The sequence below is a fragment of the Neopelma chrysocephalum genome, unplaced genomic scaffold (genome assembly GCF_003984885.1).
Source record: "Neopelma chrysocephalum unplaced genomic scaffold, ASM398488v2 Primary Assembly neopelma1_26, whole genome shotgun sequence".
NCBI lineage: Eukaryota > Metazoa > Chordata > Aves > Passeriformes > Pipridae > Neopelma > Neopelma chrysocephalum.
Genome location: NW_020897695.1, coordinates 12,095,297 through 12,114,223, shown reverse-complemented (window position 1 = coordinate 12,114,223; position 18,927 = coordinate 12,095,297). Strand labels below are relative to the sequence as shown.

General features: G+C 38.9%; 1 protein-coding gene across 1 annotated transcript in view; it reads right to left on the bottom strand.

The window, feature by feature from the left end:
* GLB1 (galactosidase beta 1) overlaps window positions 1-18,927 on the bottom strand; it is a 41,840-nt gene that overhangs the window by 13,371 nt on the left and 9,542 nt on the right. The window contains exons 2-11 of the mRNA XM_027675570.1: window positions 18,714-18,883; window positions 11,803-11,953; window positions 11,434-11,494; window positions 10,570-10,664; window positions 9,130-9,310; window positions 7,871-7,929; window positions 6,885-7,006; window positions 6,745-6,785; window positions 6,186-6,298; window positions 3,192-3,266 (exon numbers count right to left, since the gene is read on the bottom strand). Of these exons, the coding sequence (XP_027531371.1) occupies window positions 3,192-3,266; window positions 6,186-6,298; window positions 6,745-6,785; window positions 6,885-7,006; window positions 7,871-7,929; window positions 9,130-9,310; window positions 10,570-10,664; window positions 11,434-11,494; window positions 11,803-11,953; window positions 18,714-18,883 (1,068 nt within the window). The remainder of the gene's footprint in view (window positions 1-3,191; window positions 3,267-6,185; window positions 6,299-6,744; window positions 6,786-6,884; window positions 7,007-7,870; window positions 7,930-9,129; window positions 9,311-10,569; window positions 10,665-11,433; window positions 11,495-11,802; window positions 11,954-18,713; window positions 18,884-18,927) is intronic.

Here is an 18,927-nt window from a genome sequence, read left to right as displayed (position 1 = left end):
GTTCACTCAGGCAACAAGCCTGATGGTCAAACAACGGCTTGCAAAATTGTCATGAAGGTAGTTTGCTCTTACGTTTTCAGTTTAAACATCGTACCTAAAATAAGTGTCACCTTGTACAGAATAAAATTCCCCAAATATTCCATACTGTGTATGTGATCCATTCCTTATCTTGTGCTCCTTCAAGGGAGCCAGTAATGTTATAGCAATATGCAGGACTTGGCAGGCCACAGTAGAGATTGAACTACCAGGTTTTCTACAACAGCTGTAAAGCAAGAGATGCACAGACATTGGCAGAGTTAATTTACAGAACTAAACAACAAACCTATGAGCATTAATAGTCTTAGCCCAGGTGGACAGCGAAATCAGAAGTGAATGTAAGCAGCATTAAGACACACACAGTCACTTGAATGAGTTACTAACTGGCAATGAGTGCTGCTCTGTGCCTTGCTGAACTGAGTATTAGCAGCTTGTACATGTGGCTGTTTGACTTTGTTTTTAAGTTCCTGCTACCAAGGGGGCTTCTATTCTATTAATATGGTTCAACCACATATGATTCACTCAGGGACTGGGCTGGTAGAAGCTCGTTTCTTTGAAACATCAATGTATTACTTTTGTTCAGCTTTTCAGTCTTCAGTTGTGTGTACAAAAAACCCCTCAAGATCTGGTCTTGCTGCAAGGTCCTGTTGACTGCTACTTAGTGGACAATCAGCATCACAAGAGAAACCTAACAGTAAATTCAAAAATCACAAATATTGTCAGGAGTTTTTAAAAACAACCAGAAGAGCAACAAATGACTACTAATAAAAAATAGCAACATTTTAGAGCAAAGTCTACAAAACTGAAGCGTAAGACCAAGCATGAAAGGAAAAAGAAACAAAATAGCTGCAGCTGCTGTTCTGCCTTTGCTTGCCCTCATTCATCATCTTCAGCGCTTCTCTTTTGCATCTATGCAACAAGACTTTTTCCTTATCACCTGCTTTCCTGTCTTCTTCTCTTATATAACATCAGTGTCTCCAGCATATTTTAATAAATTATATTTTTCCCACCCAGAAGGATTCTTCAAAATAATTTAATAGCTCAAATGAGCTCAAATGAACAATTGCCTGATGAGGGGAGTTGGTACATAAGGACTGAATTGTCATAGAATATCTTGTGGGGAAAAGAATCAATAGAGAACAGCCCACTCTGGTTACATGTACCTCTGTTATGTATAACATATGACTCCTGAAAATACTCTGGAGTCTCCTTTCTCTTTTCCTTTTTGAGAAAGTGACAAGGGAGTTGGTTCACTGCAGTAGATTCACTGCTCTGGATAGCAGACGGACTGCTGGACCTCAGCTGCACAGTGAAGCTTCACACAGTACCTGTTTTAGCACTGTCACTGCAAATGATATAGCTGGGAAGTTTACTATTACCAAAGCCATGTCCTATTATTTAAAATATTCCCTCTCTGATATTCACCCAAATACATTCAGGCTTCTCCATACAACAAGGTGCATTGGACCCAGTCCCAGCAGGGGCTAGAATGGAGTCGGGAGGAAGGCTTTGGCTGGGATGGTACAAACCCTCTGTGATTTGAGATTCATCCCGTGCTGTGGGGTAGCCAAGCAGAGCAAACAGCTGCTGAAGTTAAGCAATGGGTCAGAGAGCAAAAAGCTGCTTTTTTCACAGAAAACAGTTCTGGAGGCTTTCAGTGCAGATGGCAGTATATGTACAGGCATGACATGAACCTCATGCCATCTGGATTCCTAAAACTGCTGTGTGGAGAGTAAAACACTTCCTCTCAATAAAGCAGGAAGCATAGAAGGTGAAGGAACAGGGCTCCCCATGTGATGGCCCCGTCAAAGCTGTGATATTTGAGCAAGTTTGGTCATCTGACTCCTTTGTAAGATGGGTGTCTGGATCAGGGACCCAGAAGCATTCATTTAAGGCATGAAAGAGAAAGTTCATCATTCTAGTGAAACTGGACAGCCTTATCTGAGAGCCATGATCCATGAGAAGATCAGAGTCAAAATCTGATAGCTGGGCTCCTAAGTGCTGGCAACCCTAGACAGCGGCCACAGTGGTGGATGTACTGATAAGAGCATATAATGAGTCACAACTGCCAGTTGTTGCTGAACATAATACAGATCTGTTTCAATGCCACTGGTGAACCACTTTGTGCATTTAACTATTTCTGCCCACTACTTGAGCAGAATGACTTGAAAATGTCTGCAAAGCCTTATCACTACCAAGTTGTGCAACACTTCGGTTGCAGTACATAACAGATCAGATATATCACTAACTGGAAAAATGGCTGCCAAATTAAATTACAAAGTAAAAAATCAAAGCATTAGGAGTTACCGTATCCAGCACACCAACTGCAGGAATCCTCCACCTCAAAATTCGTCTGTGCCCAGCAGAAGGAATATAGCCAAGTTCATACCTGCTCTCTCTTCTTCCCTTTAAACCACCCTCTTCACTCACTGCAGGAACCTACTTCTCAATCATATCTCACAAAAAATTGTCCTTGGTCCTAAAACAATGGTGCTATGGACAAACTCCAGATACCTGCAGGCTGACCAGCTACACCACTGTTGTTGTACAGGATACAGCAAGGTTGGGTTCAGCATGCTAAGTTCTGTGTGCTTCTCCCTCAGCAAGAAACCAATTTAATTTCTCTCGTCAGCTACAGATTTGCACAAATCTTGTAAGAAACTTTATGACTCCAAAATTTATCAAAAATATTCCATATTCAAAATTTAAATGTATAGAAGTACTTAAAAGATACGTATATCCTACCTGCTGCTTCTACTTCAGAGGCATCACCAGCTACAGAAACAATCTTTGCTCATAGCTCTTATGGTAACATTCCCCCAGCTACATTACTCATACATGAGTTATCTTCGATAACTGTGATTCTATTGTGTTAATAGTATATTAATTTCAGTTAAGTAAATCTTCAGGTACCTACTGAATATTGTAAAAATCACCTTTTTATGTCCAGATAAGACACATTTTCTCATTTTCAAACATGGGCATGATTCCTAACTTTCAAGTTCTGTTCCCTCCTTCCTGAAAGTTTGCTTTCAAGGTTTTCCTCTTTATTTTGTGGTATATCTAGAGCTTGCCATAACACCCTTATAAACAGCTTTTTGTAAAAAGGAAACACAGAGCGTTACAAAAGATACATATTACAGATGTTAATTTACCTTCTGCAAGCGAACCTTCCCATATGCAAATTTGGGTGTTGTTGGAGGGATAAGACCTTCTGGTAACTGCTTATACTGGAAAGAGAAGAAGGAAAAAAAACACACTCAAAACTTAAATACAAACACACTTTAACTGAATTCTCACTTTATACTTTACAACTTACAAACTTCGTAAACAGAACTTTGGCTAAAAGTAAATAATCTCACTAAAGGTTACAGATACATCTAGTCTTAAGATGGAGAAGGTTTTTTTAAAGAAAAATCTGACTTGATCACATATGGTAAAAATTTTTTAATAACTATTCAACTCAAGGCAATGGTAAAAGGCATAACAAATAAACTGAGCTGCCAAAGAATCACAGTGCCCTTGGAGCCCTCCTGTGGCTTCAGCCTGAGTTACTTCTACGAGTCTTCTGCAGTCATCTCCCCAGTCAATAGGGGCTTGAGTGAACATTTCAAAGTCTGTAAAACAGTATTTCCACCTGACCCTTCCTTAGCAGCACTTCCATATGGGAATTTTTAGCCTCTTGTGCCTTTCCTGCTAATCCATTACTTCCTAGGCTGGGGTCTTTGAGAAGCACAGCTTTGAGACCACAGCTTCTCAAACCTCTGAGGTCCCATCTTTACCTTCCTCTAGTCCTGGTCTAGACAACTGCCCAATCAATCACAAGGAAACATGACAAGGAAACACTGACCACGGATCTACTTCTGGTTACTTCTTGCCTTATATTTCTAGGAATAACCACCTGACATCAGCAGAGAGAAGGGATGAAGGGCATCCACTACTTTGAGGAAAGGCAGACCAGACCAAGCTTTCTGCTCCATAACCTAGCCTTCTCTTTTGTGAGCCCACAACCTTCTTTTCTCCTTGCAATCATCCTCTTCTCCCTTTCCTGCCATTACTTGTCTCATGTAATGTCCACTCTTCTCACCTGTTCTTCCATTTACTAAACATTGCCCTGTCTGCACATTTGAGAGAAAAACCTTCTGCAGACAAGATACCCATGTAAGCAAGCAATCTAAGCCTACGTTTTAATACATATCACAAATGAATGCCCTTGTGAAGGCTGCACATCTGCACATTCTGAGTGCTTAGTTTGGCAGATTTTGTTTTAAAAATGAATTTGGTGAGAGGTTGAAAGGGATTTTTTTTCTAAAGAGATTTTACTTTGATTTCAGCTTGGAAGTTTTAGGACAAGGCATGATTTTCTGGGTTTACACATGGTATAACCAGCATAAAACTCAAGCTCAAAAGCTTGCTTTGGCACTAAGACAAGGGGTCTTTTTAATTGGTCTTTTTTTTTTTAACAGATCACAGCAGTGTAATTCCCAATGCTGTCCTGTCAAGCGTCAACTATGGATGGATGAAAGCCTGATTTATACTTCCGGTAACAAGTTCATTCCTTCTTCTCTGTATTTGGAAATAATCAAGATATCCAGACTTAAAGAAAACAGAAACTCTATTCACCCAAGAGAAGAAGTCAAAAGCAGGAAATTTCAGTTCAAATTTCAGTTCAAACTTAGAGAATGCTGTAAGCAATTGAAAGAAGCTGTAAACTGAAACTCTTCTTCATTACATTTTAAACCAAAGGAAACTGCAAAGGAAGATTATAATGTTAGCCTTGTAGCACAGCTAACGTGTTGAACTCAGTCATTAGTTACAGGCAACTTTAATTTTTTTCATCAGATTCACCTGAAACTGCAACTAAGTAGATAGACTGTTACAGGTTTATAACCCACAGCAGAGACAGAAAAACTTCATGAGAACCTATGGATACGGAAAGTAAGAAACTAACAAACCAAACCAAAAAATGACCCAACACACCTGAGGCTATACTGAACACTTCAGATCTTATCAAGGCTCTCTCACTGCACTAGGATACTACTTACATCTCAGACAGGGACCTTGTCTTGAAGAAAACAACTGTAAATCAGGAAGTTTGGAGATGTCTCTGGTGAAAAGGGCTGTATGAAGACAGGAGGTTCCCCTTGGAAAGGCCATCAAAATTATCCCATCAATTTAACCCATCAAGCTTGGGGAAAATTGAGAAATTGAAGGAAACGATCCACAGCAGATTTTTTTTATTTACAGAGATACAGGCATGCTCAACCCTAGAGAAAGGGAAGTACTATTTTGGGAGATCTAATCCCAGCATAAAAATGTCTTCTAGTGAATAGGAATGTTGCTGGCATGTAACAGGACTAGTACAAGCCTCAGCCTTGGGATTCACGTGGAGTCTGTTTTTAAGCCTCATCTAAACAGCCTCCAATGCAAAGCTATTCAAAATCTGGACACAGGTTCCATGTTTCATTTCAATCTCCATTTTGTAGAGACACTGCATTTTTACAGCAAGGCAAAGCTGGTCCCACCCACTAGCTACAGTTTGTGAAATCACAAAACCAAGCTGGATAAGCATGCTTCTTCTCACAGAGGCCCAAAACCACAGCGTGAAGCTTGGGATACAGACAGCCAAATACTAAGCTGTAGGACAACTCAGGCTGATACTGAGTCATGAGCCTAAACTGACTGAATGGCTGATTGATGCTGCAAGAAAAAAACTCTGTGCACTCCTCCCCCACCTCTACTCCCAGCCAAATCCTTCCTGGCTCCCTCTGCTCCCCTTGTGGCAGCACTGGCTCTCAGCCGACTGAGGGAACTGATTCAGCTTACTGACCTTCAGCTGAAAGAAAGCAAATACATTAAGAAAGGACAGCTCAATCATTTTGGTGTCAGAGCTACACCTGTATCCTCTCCTCTAAAAGGAAGGAGGGATCCATCAGGGCAGAAGGCATAGCCAGAGAGGTGCAAGATCTTTGCCCTTTTGTAACAACAAGCAGTTAGGTTGGACTCATTGTCTTATTCTACTTCATTTCCACCACTTGCAGAAAACAGTAAATTCAGAAGTGACTTATACCAAAGCAAGAACAAGAGAGTTTGCAGTACACCAGGCATGTTTCAAAGAACCATTCTAAAAATATCCTGGGGACACTCACCATACCAATGACTTCTCTCAAGGCAAAATATTTTTCTGTCAGATCTCCTGCTTCGCTCAGTGGAGCATCGTAGTCATAACTAGTGGGCTGTGACATATAGGGCATATTAGCACCTAAGGCAAGAGGAAAAAAGAAGAAGCCATAGAAGCAGTGGAAGAGCTGTTTTTTTCCAAAGGCATCAACTTTGAGAATTCTTTCCGATCACAGTCAGACTCAGCCACATTTTCAGATTCAATGCAGGCCTTGATATGCGGGATTTGACACAGAGAAACTGTTCCTGATGGAGGACAATGTCCTCGTAAGCTCCCATTGCTCTGTTACACAGTCTTCAGAAATACTCTGAAGAGAAACACTGTTTCACAGCACTGAGTGAGGCAGAAGTAGCCTTGGCAAAGACAAATACTATGTGGGTTTAGTACAATATGCAGACAATAGACAGAAAATAGCTAGCGCATTCTCATGCAAAAGTAGGCATAGCTTATTCTTTCACAGAATACATTACTACCTAATTCATAAACAGTTCTCATACATCATTAGTATCTTTTAAATAATTTCTTACCGTTCCAATAGGCAAAATTAGTCCCACCTATAAACATGTACCTAAAAAGGAAAAAAAAAAGCCATCCACTTAAATCAGGTTTTGCTGAACTGGGAAAAAAAAATCCCCCCAAAATTAACCTCTACTGAACACACACTTACAGGTTAACGTTAGCACCACGTGCCAGGATTTCATTAAGTGTTTTAGCTATAGTTTGTGCGGGCACAACAGAATGACGGTGCCCCCAGTGATCCAACCATCCAGTATAAAACTCAGAATTAACCTGAAAGGAGGAAGGGCAAAAGAGGAAGGGAAAACATGAAGAGGGAACAAGAACAGAATGCAATGTGATTTAAGGTTACTAAGTGTGAGAGGGAAGGAAAAAAAGCCACCTTGACTCATTTGAGCCATTTTAAAACTACTATAAATACAGCAAAATATATACTAAATCAGTACTTTTCAGCAGACTGGTCAAACTTTCAGACTACTGGGCCAAAGAAATTAAAGGATCGTTTCAATAATTTTATAGGGACACTATGAAAATAAATGCTTAAGTACCAATGAACATGGATTTCCTGGGAACCTGTCAACATGAATGTTTCAGATGCTTGGCATTCAAATAAACATAGTCTGTGCAGAATAGCATACATAGACCAGATGTAATGAAAAATAAATATTACAAACAATTTCATAGCACAGAGATAATCTTGTACCCTCAGTGGACCTTCTCCCTTTGTCAAAATGGCTTCCAGTGATCTTACATCCCATTATGGCTTGTCTAAAACCTCTAGGGTAGCTGAAAACAGGAAACAACTTCTAACCTGCTGTTTTAATTTTCCACCTACACACATATCTCACTAACTGATCTAATCATACTTAGCGTTTCCGCTGCTTTGTAAACATTTGCCTTAGCAAGGAAAATCAATACATTTTGTGACTAAAATAGTATTCACCGAACCGCAGTTAATGTGGGTTTGACAAACACCCACAGAAGCTCCTCTATTCACTTTTTCTGACTGACTTGGAAATTACGTCTTTGTCAACATGTCTCTAAAACCGATCAATGCACTGCTGTCTACTCTTATTAACTCTTATTAACAACTTCGAGATTAGAAATTATACAAGAAATTTAAGTGAAAAGACATACCAAAGGGCCCTTAGGTTCACTGCTCCTTTGAGCTAAGAATGCTGCCGTGACATTGCCACCTATAAACAGAAAGAAATAAAATTGAGTTGCTACATCTGTGACTTTCTGGGTCCTTCATTTTACTGAGATAGGTGTCTTATCTCCCTTTCAACCTAGCAAAAATCATGAGAAGTTACTCCAGCAAACACACAAATCAATACTTTTGATTCCAGTGTTTCATTTGCAGAACTTATTTAAAGTATATACATACATGTATGCATGCATGTGTATAGGCCTTTGCTTTTGAGATACATCTTTTGAAAACCCAGCTTTTCTCAGCAATGACATTCTGGCACGAAAAAGTCTGAGATGTGTCAGAATTGCTACTTGATCATTGGAAAGTCTAGGTCTGGGGTTACATTACCAAAACTACAGGGAAGAACAGAAGCCAGGCAATCTCTAAAGAGGCATTTCACTTCTGATCACTCCTAGTGGCTCAAGCCATAGTGACTGGAAACAACACTTCCATGAGTAGCTCGCCATCTCATAAATGATACATATGAAGGAGTTCACAATTTCATTCTATTTATAAGAAAACAGATCCTGCTAAGCACACGTTTGGCTGTAGAGAGAATAATGTACAGAACAGGCCACATATTAAAAAAAAGAAAATATCTATCTTGGAGTTTGTTTCTTGTTCCTTAAGCCTATTTTTGCCTTAAGCCTAATTTTGCCAAGTCCATGCAGTATATGAACATTTAAACCCTTAACTTTCCAATTACAGGGGTACTTTCTGATCCCACTACTGCTGCTAAGCCATTCTTCAGACCGATATCACACCAAATTGTGGCAGTGTGCACACTTTTAATTATAATCTTCAGCAGTATTTTTTTTCTAATAATCATTGGCTTAAAAAGAAATGTACTTTAGCAGCTGGATTCTAGGGCAGATGAGGACATTAAAAAACTCAAAGACATAAAAAAACTCTCTATTAAAAAAATATTTAAAAATATATGGAATCAACAACAACTATTACTGCTTATTTTTAGGAGATACTTACTGTGAGCAGTGTAAATTGTTTATTCATGATTTCAAGATGCAAGACTCTCTAACTGGGTGCTTATGGGTGATTCTCGTATGTTTAAGAGTACATCAAATACATATAAAAGCTATCACCCCATTTAAACAAAGTGGTCAGGTTTGTCAAGCAGTCAAGTCAGTTTGTCCTGCCACAACCACACACAAACCAGAATTTTTGGTATCAAACAGCAGTCTCCAACCTGGGGCAAAGTCCACTGTTGCATAGAGACCTTGAAGAGCTCCACATTTCAAGTGAAACTGGCTTGCACCATCAGTTGTGAAAAGCACAACCTCATCACCAAGATGCAGGCGAAAGAGGTTCAGAAGGAATCGCAGATAGTTATAGTCGCAAGCGAAGTAGCTTCCATACTCATTCTCTACCTGCAGAGTAAAAGCAACTCAGTAAAGCCATAGCCACTTTCAGTCTGCATCCAATACCAAAACCAGAAAGCCCAAACCCAACCCTCTTCTTCCTTTGACAGCAATGTTGAAAATGTCATTTTAACTCTAGATCTGAGGAGTAAGAGAAGGCAAGACTTCTAGGCACCGATTCCCCTCACCTGTATCTTACACTGAGCAGAGCTAAGCCATTTTCCTATAAAATCAACCCCTACCAGAAGTATCTACCCTTATTACTTAGCTACAGTGATCACAACACAATCTCTATTAAAATTTGAGATCTACAACCACCTTCCCAAACAGAACAATAAAGCCATAGAACAGGTTGTGATATGACCAAAACTGCAACAAAACTTCACATCTACAAAGGGTTCATGAACTGCAAAGCCCTGCAATGGACTCAGAATGACTTGAGGGAGAAGGACAACATTGCTACTGCTGAAAGGTACACATCTTGCCCCTTTCCCAAGGAGATGGAATTTCAAGCTCCAGATCTCCAATGCCATGCAGACCTGAAGGTTATTTCTGAAAATCCTGTTATAAGCATCTTATTTCTGCTGAAGAATAATTTTCCCAGTGCTTCTGCTCAACAGACAAAACACACTGTTCAACTAAATGATCTTGGGCATATTACAAGCAGGGGCTCTTATACCATCCTGTGTCAACCAGGGAGTTCAAAAAAAATTGAAATAACGCTTTCATTATGGTCAAATTCTAAGAATATAGAACAATCACCCCTGCACATCTAGAAGGAGTTTAAGAGAGAAGCTACTCACCACAAATGTACAAGACTGTGTCTGGAAACATTTACAACTTAAATTAGGTGCTAAGAACTAAAAGGCCTAAGTTTTCAGGTAGTTTTTGTCATGAGGTTTAGGTTTACTCCATACTGCTTTTTCTTCTATCTGCAGGTTTTCCCTGTCAAATTGTTTCAGGCATTTGTAATGTATTTTGGCTTTACGTGAGAATTGGCATGAATATCAGATCTAAAAAGCTACACAAGTTCCCTCTATTGCTTTCTATGGTTGTGAGAAACAACTTCAACAGAGTAGATGAGCTCTCTCTGAATTCTGGAAACAGTGCATTCAGTTCTTTAGGATAAGGTATTGCATCAGAAACTTTCAGCTACCTGAAATTGGTAAGGAATATCTGTGACACCACTACCCAAGACCCATGGAGTGTCTGAAAGAGTGGTATAAACATTCATGCTGCTAGGAGTCATCTGATTTCCAGAAAGTTACCTGCACCATGATGATTGGACCTCCGTTTTGATAGAGGTAAGGCCTCATCTTTGGCAAAAGGACACTCATCCATTTCTCTACTGCTGCCAGGTAATCTGTGATACACAAAGCATAAACATTTCACCTAAATTTCGGGGGTTTTATTTTTGTTTTATTTATTTTTGTTTACCTATGGATAGTTTTTACCATGGTTCTAATTACACAAAGTATGAATGGCACTTAACGAACAGATTGCTCTTATACTTGAACAGATGTGTTCTTATACTTGTTCATAAATGTCAGCATCCAGTACAGTTTACTAAAAAATAAAACACTTACATACTGATGAACTTGAAAAATCACCAAAGGGACTTCATCATGTCTCACACGTTTCAACAGGAAAAGAATTCAAACATTGCTAGGTGTGCTATTTTTAAAATAGATAATTTAACCCACAATGAGCAAAACTGAATAAACACATTAATCTCTTGTCTCATTTCATCCCTCTGTAACTGGTCCATGACCAGGCAGCACCTGAGAATGCTGTAACTAGTTCTGGAATTATGTGGACAGTGACCAGCCAGAAAGGATCCCCACGATGAATGGCCAGTTGGCCATGACAAAACCAAGGATCTCAAAGCTGAAGCTACCGTCTTTTCCTCAATGGTGACAATGATTTCCCTCTTGGCACCAACTTGTCAATACCTCGGATACTTTCTACCCTACTTTGTTCATTCTGTATACTTCTTGAATGCACACTCTTAGGTAAAAGTACTGAAAAATTTTACTCACAAAGCTGAAATAGGAGTTATCTACTAATGGCCTCAAACAGCAAGTCGCCTTGCTGCCAAGGTGTATTTTTCATAACCTTTTTCATGTCTCTACCTTCATCAGAAGACCTGAGAACAATAGATTTCTTCTCCAACAGCCATGCAGGAAGACCTCCCTGTGAAAAGAAAGGGAAACACTTCAGTAAACATTTTTAGGAAATCTAAGAAGAATTTAGTCTTTTATCAAAATATACAGTGAGACATGAAGACTGATTTTCTACAAGAAAGTAGTAATTACTAATGAAAAAACAAATACTGAGGAAGCTTGTATTGTAAGAAGTCACTTAAGATGCATGGATTTAATTATACTAAAGCAAGACTCTCGTCCAAGGGATACACCAAGTATGTTTCTCTACTTCAAGACAGAAATACTTGCATTAGATTTACCCTAGAAATGAGCTAACTCTCACAAAAGGCTGTATACCATGTCCCATTCTGCACAGATGTAAGGTCCAGCTCTCAGGATAACAAGCAATCCAATTTCATTAGCAAGCTGCAGGAAATACTCCAGATCTTTGTCACCAAAAAAATCATATACGCCCATCCGGGTTTCATGGTAGTTCCATGGGACATACCTATTAAGAGAGAAAGTCACCTTCCATTAGGACACTGAGACTAACCAGAATTCAGAGTAACAACTATTTGCACTACACACCCCGGAGATCTGTAATGCTGAACTGGTCCTTAAGGTCAGTAAAAGACAAGACAACCTTCCTTCTGTGAGCTACTTCATATGGCAGAAGGCATTGGAATTAATACTGAAATTAGGTTTAGTACTTTGCAGTATGTCTCCAGGAGTTCATATCAATGCAAGAACAGGTTTTGGTAGTGCTGTTTTGAAACCATGATGTCTGTTGCAAAATTTAAGTAGTTAATAGTTTTGAAGTTAGCAAGTCAGGTGCCAGCTATATCGTGGTGGGAGGTTGATGAGGAGATGAATACTGTAAACCACTCACAAAGGAGGAGGCCAGAAACCAAAACAGTGCATGACCCTTTGTGAATGAAACACCCAGACCGCACAGAAAACACCAACTAGGCTGACAGGTCCATGCTGCTGCCATGTTCTACAAAAAACTTAAAAAACGTCTAAGTCTCAAACAATACTGCATCTTGGTCCTAAAAGTTTTCATTGACCAGGAGCAAAGCAAGTTCTGGAAAACAACAGTGGGAAGAATGGTCAAGCTGGAGTATGTTCAGGTGCCCAAGAGCCTGGACAAAGTAAAACTTCATTTCAACTAAGTAATAAAGCTGCCAAACAAGCAGATCACCATTTGAAAGAACCCTCTCTCCTACTTCCAGGACTTAAGAAATGGCAACCTCAGCACTGAACATCTCACACAAATAAAAAAAAAGCACTTGGCTGCAAGACAACAAAGAAACATGTAATCTACCAACTACCATGCATGGTGTTGTAGCTTAAGGTCCCTGCTGGAAAACCTCTTGACAACCATGAGTGTTTTGGCTTGGCATAGTACTAAGTGGCTGTCATAGCACAGACAGACATTAAAATCAGGGATGAGTACAGCCTGAGCAAGGATTCAAGGCAATGGGAAAACTCATTCCCTGTGCATTTACTGTTTTGCACATGGGTTTGTAATCCTTTTAGGAGAATTGTTGCCACTGTTCTAGAAAGAATAAATTTGAGAAAAATTTCTAAAATCAAAACTGTGTTCAGTCAAGCAAAGGTAACACTGTCTTACTGTCTGTATTTGTTTATATGTTGCACAGTTAATTTTGTAAAAACTACCCAAGAGGGAAAGAAAGTGCATAAACCAGTGCTTTCAATAGGAAAAATAGGAACCCTCAAATAAGTACACTACTGAAATGGCCATACACAGACAAACAAGCACATCAAATACAAAAAATTATAATATTTCAACCTTAGTTAATATTATACCCTTTCAAATGCCAAAACTTGAAAGAGTACAATATTAAGCTTCTGTTTGAGATGATGAAGCTTAAAAGTCATATGCCAGGATGGAGTCAAAGCAACGCACTCAGGCATCATAATGCAGATTTTCCCCTCTATGTGGTATATTTTATTTCTTTGTCAACATGCTCTAATTGTTTCTGAAGCACATGAATAACTCACTTGTAAAACAAACTAAATGTGCATTTAATAAATACGTGAATCATGTGAAAATACATGTGACGTTAATGTAGCTTTGTGCACTTTGTCTAATTTTCAAGCAGAGGAGCAAGCTGATTGCTGACATTTAAGGTCAAAGTGGATAAAGTAGGAAACTATTTAAGACAAACCAATGCTCAACCTACCTAAAAAAAGACAATACCAGAGTATCGTACTGTACTTACTTTCCGTGTTCCACATACCATCACCCAGGCTACCACTGCAGTATAATTATACCTTGCTCTAAGCTGTAACAGCTCTGTTGTTTTCAAAACTATTGCTTAGAAATGCAGAATTCTTTTAAGTTTTATATATATGTGACTAAGGATTTGTCAAGGACAAATAAACCTAAATCTATTTGTTCTTCGGAAAATTTGCCTAAAGGATTAAAAGAAAAAAAATCATCTCTTGACTTAACAAAGCTTTTGGTACTTTGCTGTACCACGTCCCTATAAGCAAGCAAGAAAAAAAAGAAGAGCATAACTGGGATAACAACATAGAATGAAAATTAACAACAAAACAACAACCCATAATATGCTGGGAAAGCAATGGGTTATTTGGAGGAGTATCACAAGTCTCTTTGGTAGGTCTAACTATATCCAAAGCTTTCACTGACATCTGCATGATTGCAAATGGGGAGCACTTGCAAATTGATGAGTGAACATGACGAGGATTCTGAGTGCTCTTAACTAATGAGCAACATGGTCTGAAATCAACAAGGAATTAAGAGTTATCCCTTTTCAATTCTCTCTTGCATAGAAAAAGTAAAAAAATACAAAATGAGAAAGAAGACATACAGAAGTGGTATTAATAGGAAAAGGGTCTGCAAGTTCCACTGAGAAGTACCATCTGACTATGAATCACCAACATGACACTGCAGTAAGAGGCAAAGTTTTGTCTGTTCCTGTACATCAGGGAGGCAGATGTAGGAATTCTTTCACTGAAAAATGCTTCTATAAGAGCACCGCACCTGTTTGAGCTAAATAAAGATGACTAGGTATTAACTTCATAACAGTTTCTCACTGCCTAAAATACGACTATAGAGAGACAGCAACCATTTATACTATTTTCTTTTTAGTCTACCAAAACAGCTATTTATCACTGGTAAGTAAATTAGAGGTTAATATGAGAAAAGCATTCTAGCTACAATTTAACTACACCTTGTCATCTGTTAGTTATGAAAATATACTCATTGGAGAGTTTTATGAACTTGTTCTAGAAACAAGTCTCAAGGTTTAAATACGCTTAATAGTATCTGAGGTGAGGACTGAAGGGTTTCTCCAGCTCTTCTTCCAAGATGGAAGAAGGTAGAAAAATTCTTCCAGAAACAGTGTTCATTTATGTCCCATGCTTCACCACAAGGCTGGAAAAAAAGCAGATTCTAGTGGAGAAGGAGGGAAGAAAATTCAGAAAAAAATTTAGGTGAAGTGTTTTTTTACAGAATGAATCATGATATAAACGTATTATAAACACTGGTCTAAACATTGTTATTAAGATACTTTAATCCCCCAATATTTTCTACAGCTAGCAATGGCCTCAAATCATTTTACTTTGAAATTGTTATCATTAATGAGTATAAGTCTTATATATCATTGTACAAATTTACAGTCAGTGGTTAATGCTGTATTGCTTTACTTACAGAATAATGAATTTATATAGGAAAGCCACATCCCTTTTTCAAACCCGAAAGGTGGCATTTGAGTAATAGCATTTACTTTCCATTTACACACAATTTCTAAGCTTTATCCTATAATCTTCTCCTTTTCAGAAGTCACAGTTTTCCTCTCCTATTACAGAGCTCTCAACAGGCAAAACCCCATACTTTAACTACCTTAATGTACAAAATAATTCTCTCTGTAATATCAGGGTGGGGTTTTTTAATAGTGTAAAATTAAGTAACTTGTACTACTTTCAGAAATGAGCAGCATATTATACATATACATATTATAGCTAGTTAAATTACACATATATGAGTATTTAAAAACAGTAAATTGTTTTTAAGTAATTTTAAGAGACAAACAGCAGCTCTTTCTTAGAAGGAGTTTCTACAGGTTTACAGTTTTCCACTCATTAGTCAACAAATGGAGCCAACAAAGAAAATGCTCAACATACTTTAACCTTCTATGAGCCCATAAAGGTAACTGTGGATTCTTCCAGGAAGCTTCATAACCCATCTGTAAATCCTGTATATATTTACCTCCATCTAGTGGTTAATTGCTTACCTCCTCCATGCAAAAAAAAACCCAAAAAACCAACCAAACAAAACCCTAACTTTCAGTCCTTCCCAGATGTCTTTGACAGCACACATTTACAGTTGACAGACACTGTTCAGGAACTGAAAACACGGAATTACCCTCAAGTGACCAGACACTTTTGTGTGCTGCCTGCTGAGGTGGGGAGTAGAGCTCCTCAGTGTCCTTTTCCATTATTTTCTGGGACGTCACACCAACCACAACATTAAATTTCAACCTGCTATTTAGCAGGTGTAGGCCTTGATATTTTAAGCTTTAATGTAAGATCAAGCTTTCTGTCACCTGTTTTCTCATGTTCTGTTATTGCTTAAGATGCTACCTGGTGCAGGCAGTTATACACATTTACTGCCTTCACCTATTCCAGAGTCCAGGGTGAGTTGCTGACTCAGTCAGGAGCCGAATGATGCATCAAGGCATAGTGAGTCTTTTGGAAAAGAAGCTGCAGAGAATAGGAAGGAGAACAGGTCTGGCTGGCTTTGACCACAAGGTATTTACAAGAACAACCCTATAATAAAAGGATTCTGTCTCCCTTGAAGTGGTAAGCCTTACTGGGAACACCTTGATAAGAACAAGGAAGGCTCCCATATTTCAAATTATAGCAAGACTGTTTCCTATCTCATGGGAAAAACCCCAAGCTGCAAAATCACAATCTTCAGAGGTGGCCTCAAGATTGGGAGTCCAACTACCACATTCTACCAGAAAGTCTAGCAGTGCTGCTGCCCATTCCAGAATGACTTCACAATCGCTTGCTAACAGCATTACTGATCCAGGAAAGAGTATGTAGAAGAAGAGAAAACAAAAACACAACTAAATAATCACGTACACTGATTTTCATTTTTTAACAAAACCACAAAATCACAGCAGATTTGTTTGGGATAATGAACATTTATTGCTTTATCTCAAATAATAAAGAGCAGTAAGGCTTGATTATTGGCAAACTTCTAAGAAAAACAAAGGGGTTTTTCGTGGGTGAGGTGGTTTTTTAGCATCAAGAGAGAAAGAGAGAGAGATTGGTATCAAATGGAAAAATGCATGGATTTCATTCCTGTAGAAAACGCAAGGCACTGGGGTCATTTCTGCTTCTAAGGTACACATTTAGGACTTTATCTTTCACCACAGTAGAAAAAAATCCAAAGGTAAAAGCAATAACGGGGGAGAAAGTTCAAGAATCTCAATCTGCTCTTACAAAAAAAAAATGGAGGTTGTAATAAAACTGTTATCTGTCATTTGTCATCCAGCAACACCTAAAGCCACAGGTCCAATAACCACTTGCCAGCTGCACAGCACCTTCTGTGCCAAAAGAGACACAACTCAGCCCTCCCAAGACCAACAGTTGGCACCAGCAGAACAAGACAATCTCCACTCCTTCTTGCACAGCAGAAGGATGCTAATGCAAAACAGTAAAGCAGAGATTTCAACAAGGAAAAAAAAAGGAAAAGAAATAAGAAAAAAAACATGTTTTTAGTGGGAGATTATAAAGGAGGAGGGGGAAAGCAACAGGGAAGAAACCAAACCAACCCTGCAGCAATTTTGCCATTAGACAACAGTGATAGGGTGAAGAGGAAAGAAAATATTTCTATCTCAAAAGGCCTGTGACACAGCAGAGACATGAACAGGCAATTTCAAACAAAAAAAAAGGAAGGGACTGTTTTTAAAAACTGAAAATGGGTGTTGGGAGGAGGAGGAAAATTAATCAGAGACATAAGGGAAGTATGAGACACTATGGATCGCAGGAGTCACAGAGCCACTATCTGGACCCAGGCTGACCTTCAAGCCAAACAACAAAAGGTATTAATTTTCAGGTCCACTTTAGATAACTCTTACTGCAGCAAAAAATAATTACATGGGCAATTCTAGAAACCCTGTCCTGAGCAAGTGTGTTACTTAATCCCATTCTCTTACATAATGTGAGTGAAGACAGAGCTTGCTTGCTTTAATGGAAAACAACAAAAAACACCCCAAAACCCACTCACCAGTCACTGCATCATCTCAAGACAGAGAAGATCACACACAAAAATAATAGAGAATCCTAAATTTGGAAAAACACAACTTCTTTTCTTTCCCTGCTGTATTTTCTTCACATACTAACCCTGACTAATCACATCCCCAAGTGTACAAGGGAACTTGCAGGTCTAACAAAAATACCGATTTCAAGGGTAGGGAAGGAGAGGTGGTGCAACGCTCCCACTGAGCAAAGTGTCCTGGCCTACAGGCTCTGCACTGCCAGAACCAACACTGTCTGGCAGTCCATAGCACAAAAGCAGGCAGCTTCAAAGAGAAGCTCTAAGCCTTGCAATGATTTAAGAAAGAAAAACAAACCTGTTTGGGAATTACAACCCTTGCTTGAAAAGACTGTGCCTTACACTTTTCTACCGCTCCTCTTGTCAAGAAAGCTTTGGCCAAAATAAGACTAAGCTTCTTATTTTTTTTTAATCAGTGTCTCACCTGTTGCAATAAGTAGGAAAGACAAGAAAGATGGACTAAGCGTTTGGTATTCACACAAAAATGAAAGCTTTCAAACTTTTTTTTTTTTAACAAGAACACCTAGTTCCCAACCATTTTTCTAAATTTAAATGCTCCTGGTGAAAGAGCTTTAAATAGGCTATTGTCTCCTCTCACCTGATCTGCCTTTTGACCACAGAATACAATGTCCTTGGCAAAGGCAGAGCACATACAACTGTTTTGTAGCTGCCAAAGTTCACAGTCCAACAATTTATTTCAGGTCACATTTGCACCCTGGGTTGTGAAATAGGTGTTGCCTGTTAGTTATAACCTGCCCAATTGCCCCCGTTTACGCTCATAGGGGTCATCCTGTACCGCCTTTCACTTCTCCAGAGCTTTCTCACCTATTACTTAAAAAATAATAAACCAAGTAAAAATGGCAGCATTCCACTTAACTACTTCTCATACAGCTCCCAGGACTACAAATCTCTTGGAAAGTCATCAGCTACTCACGTTTGAATGGCATCAAGCCCTGCCATCTTCATCTTCAACAAGCGGTCTTTCCAGTAATACCGGGGCACTCGTGAGTAGTGAATGCTGCCAGAGATGTAACGGAAAGGCTCCCCATCTTTGACAAAGCAGTTGGAATCATAATCAATCCCAAAACTCCTCTGGGGTACATTCTGTATACAAAACAAACAAACACACAATGTAATTTTTTTCTGCC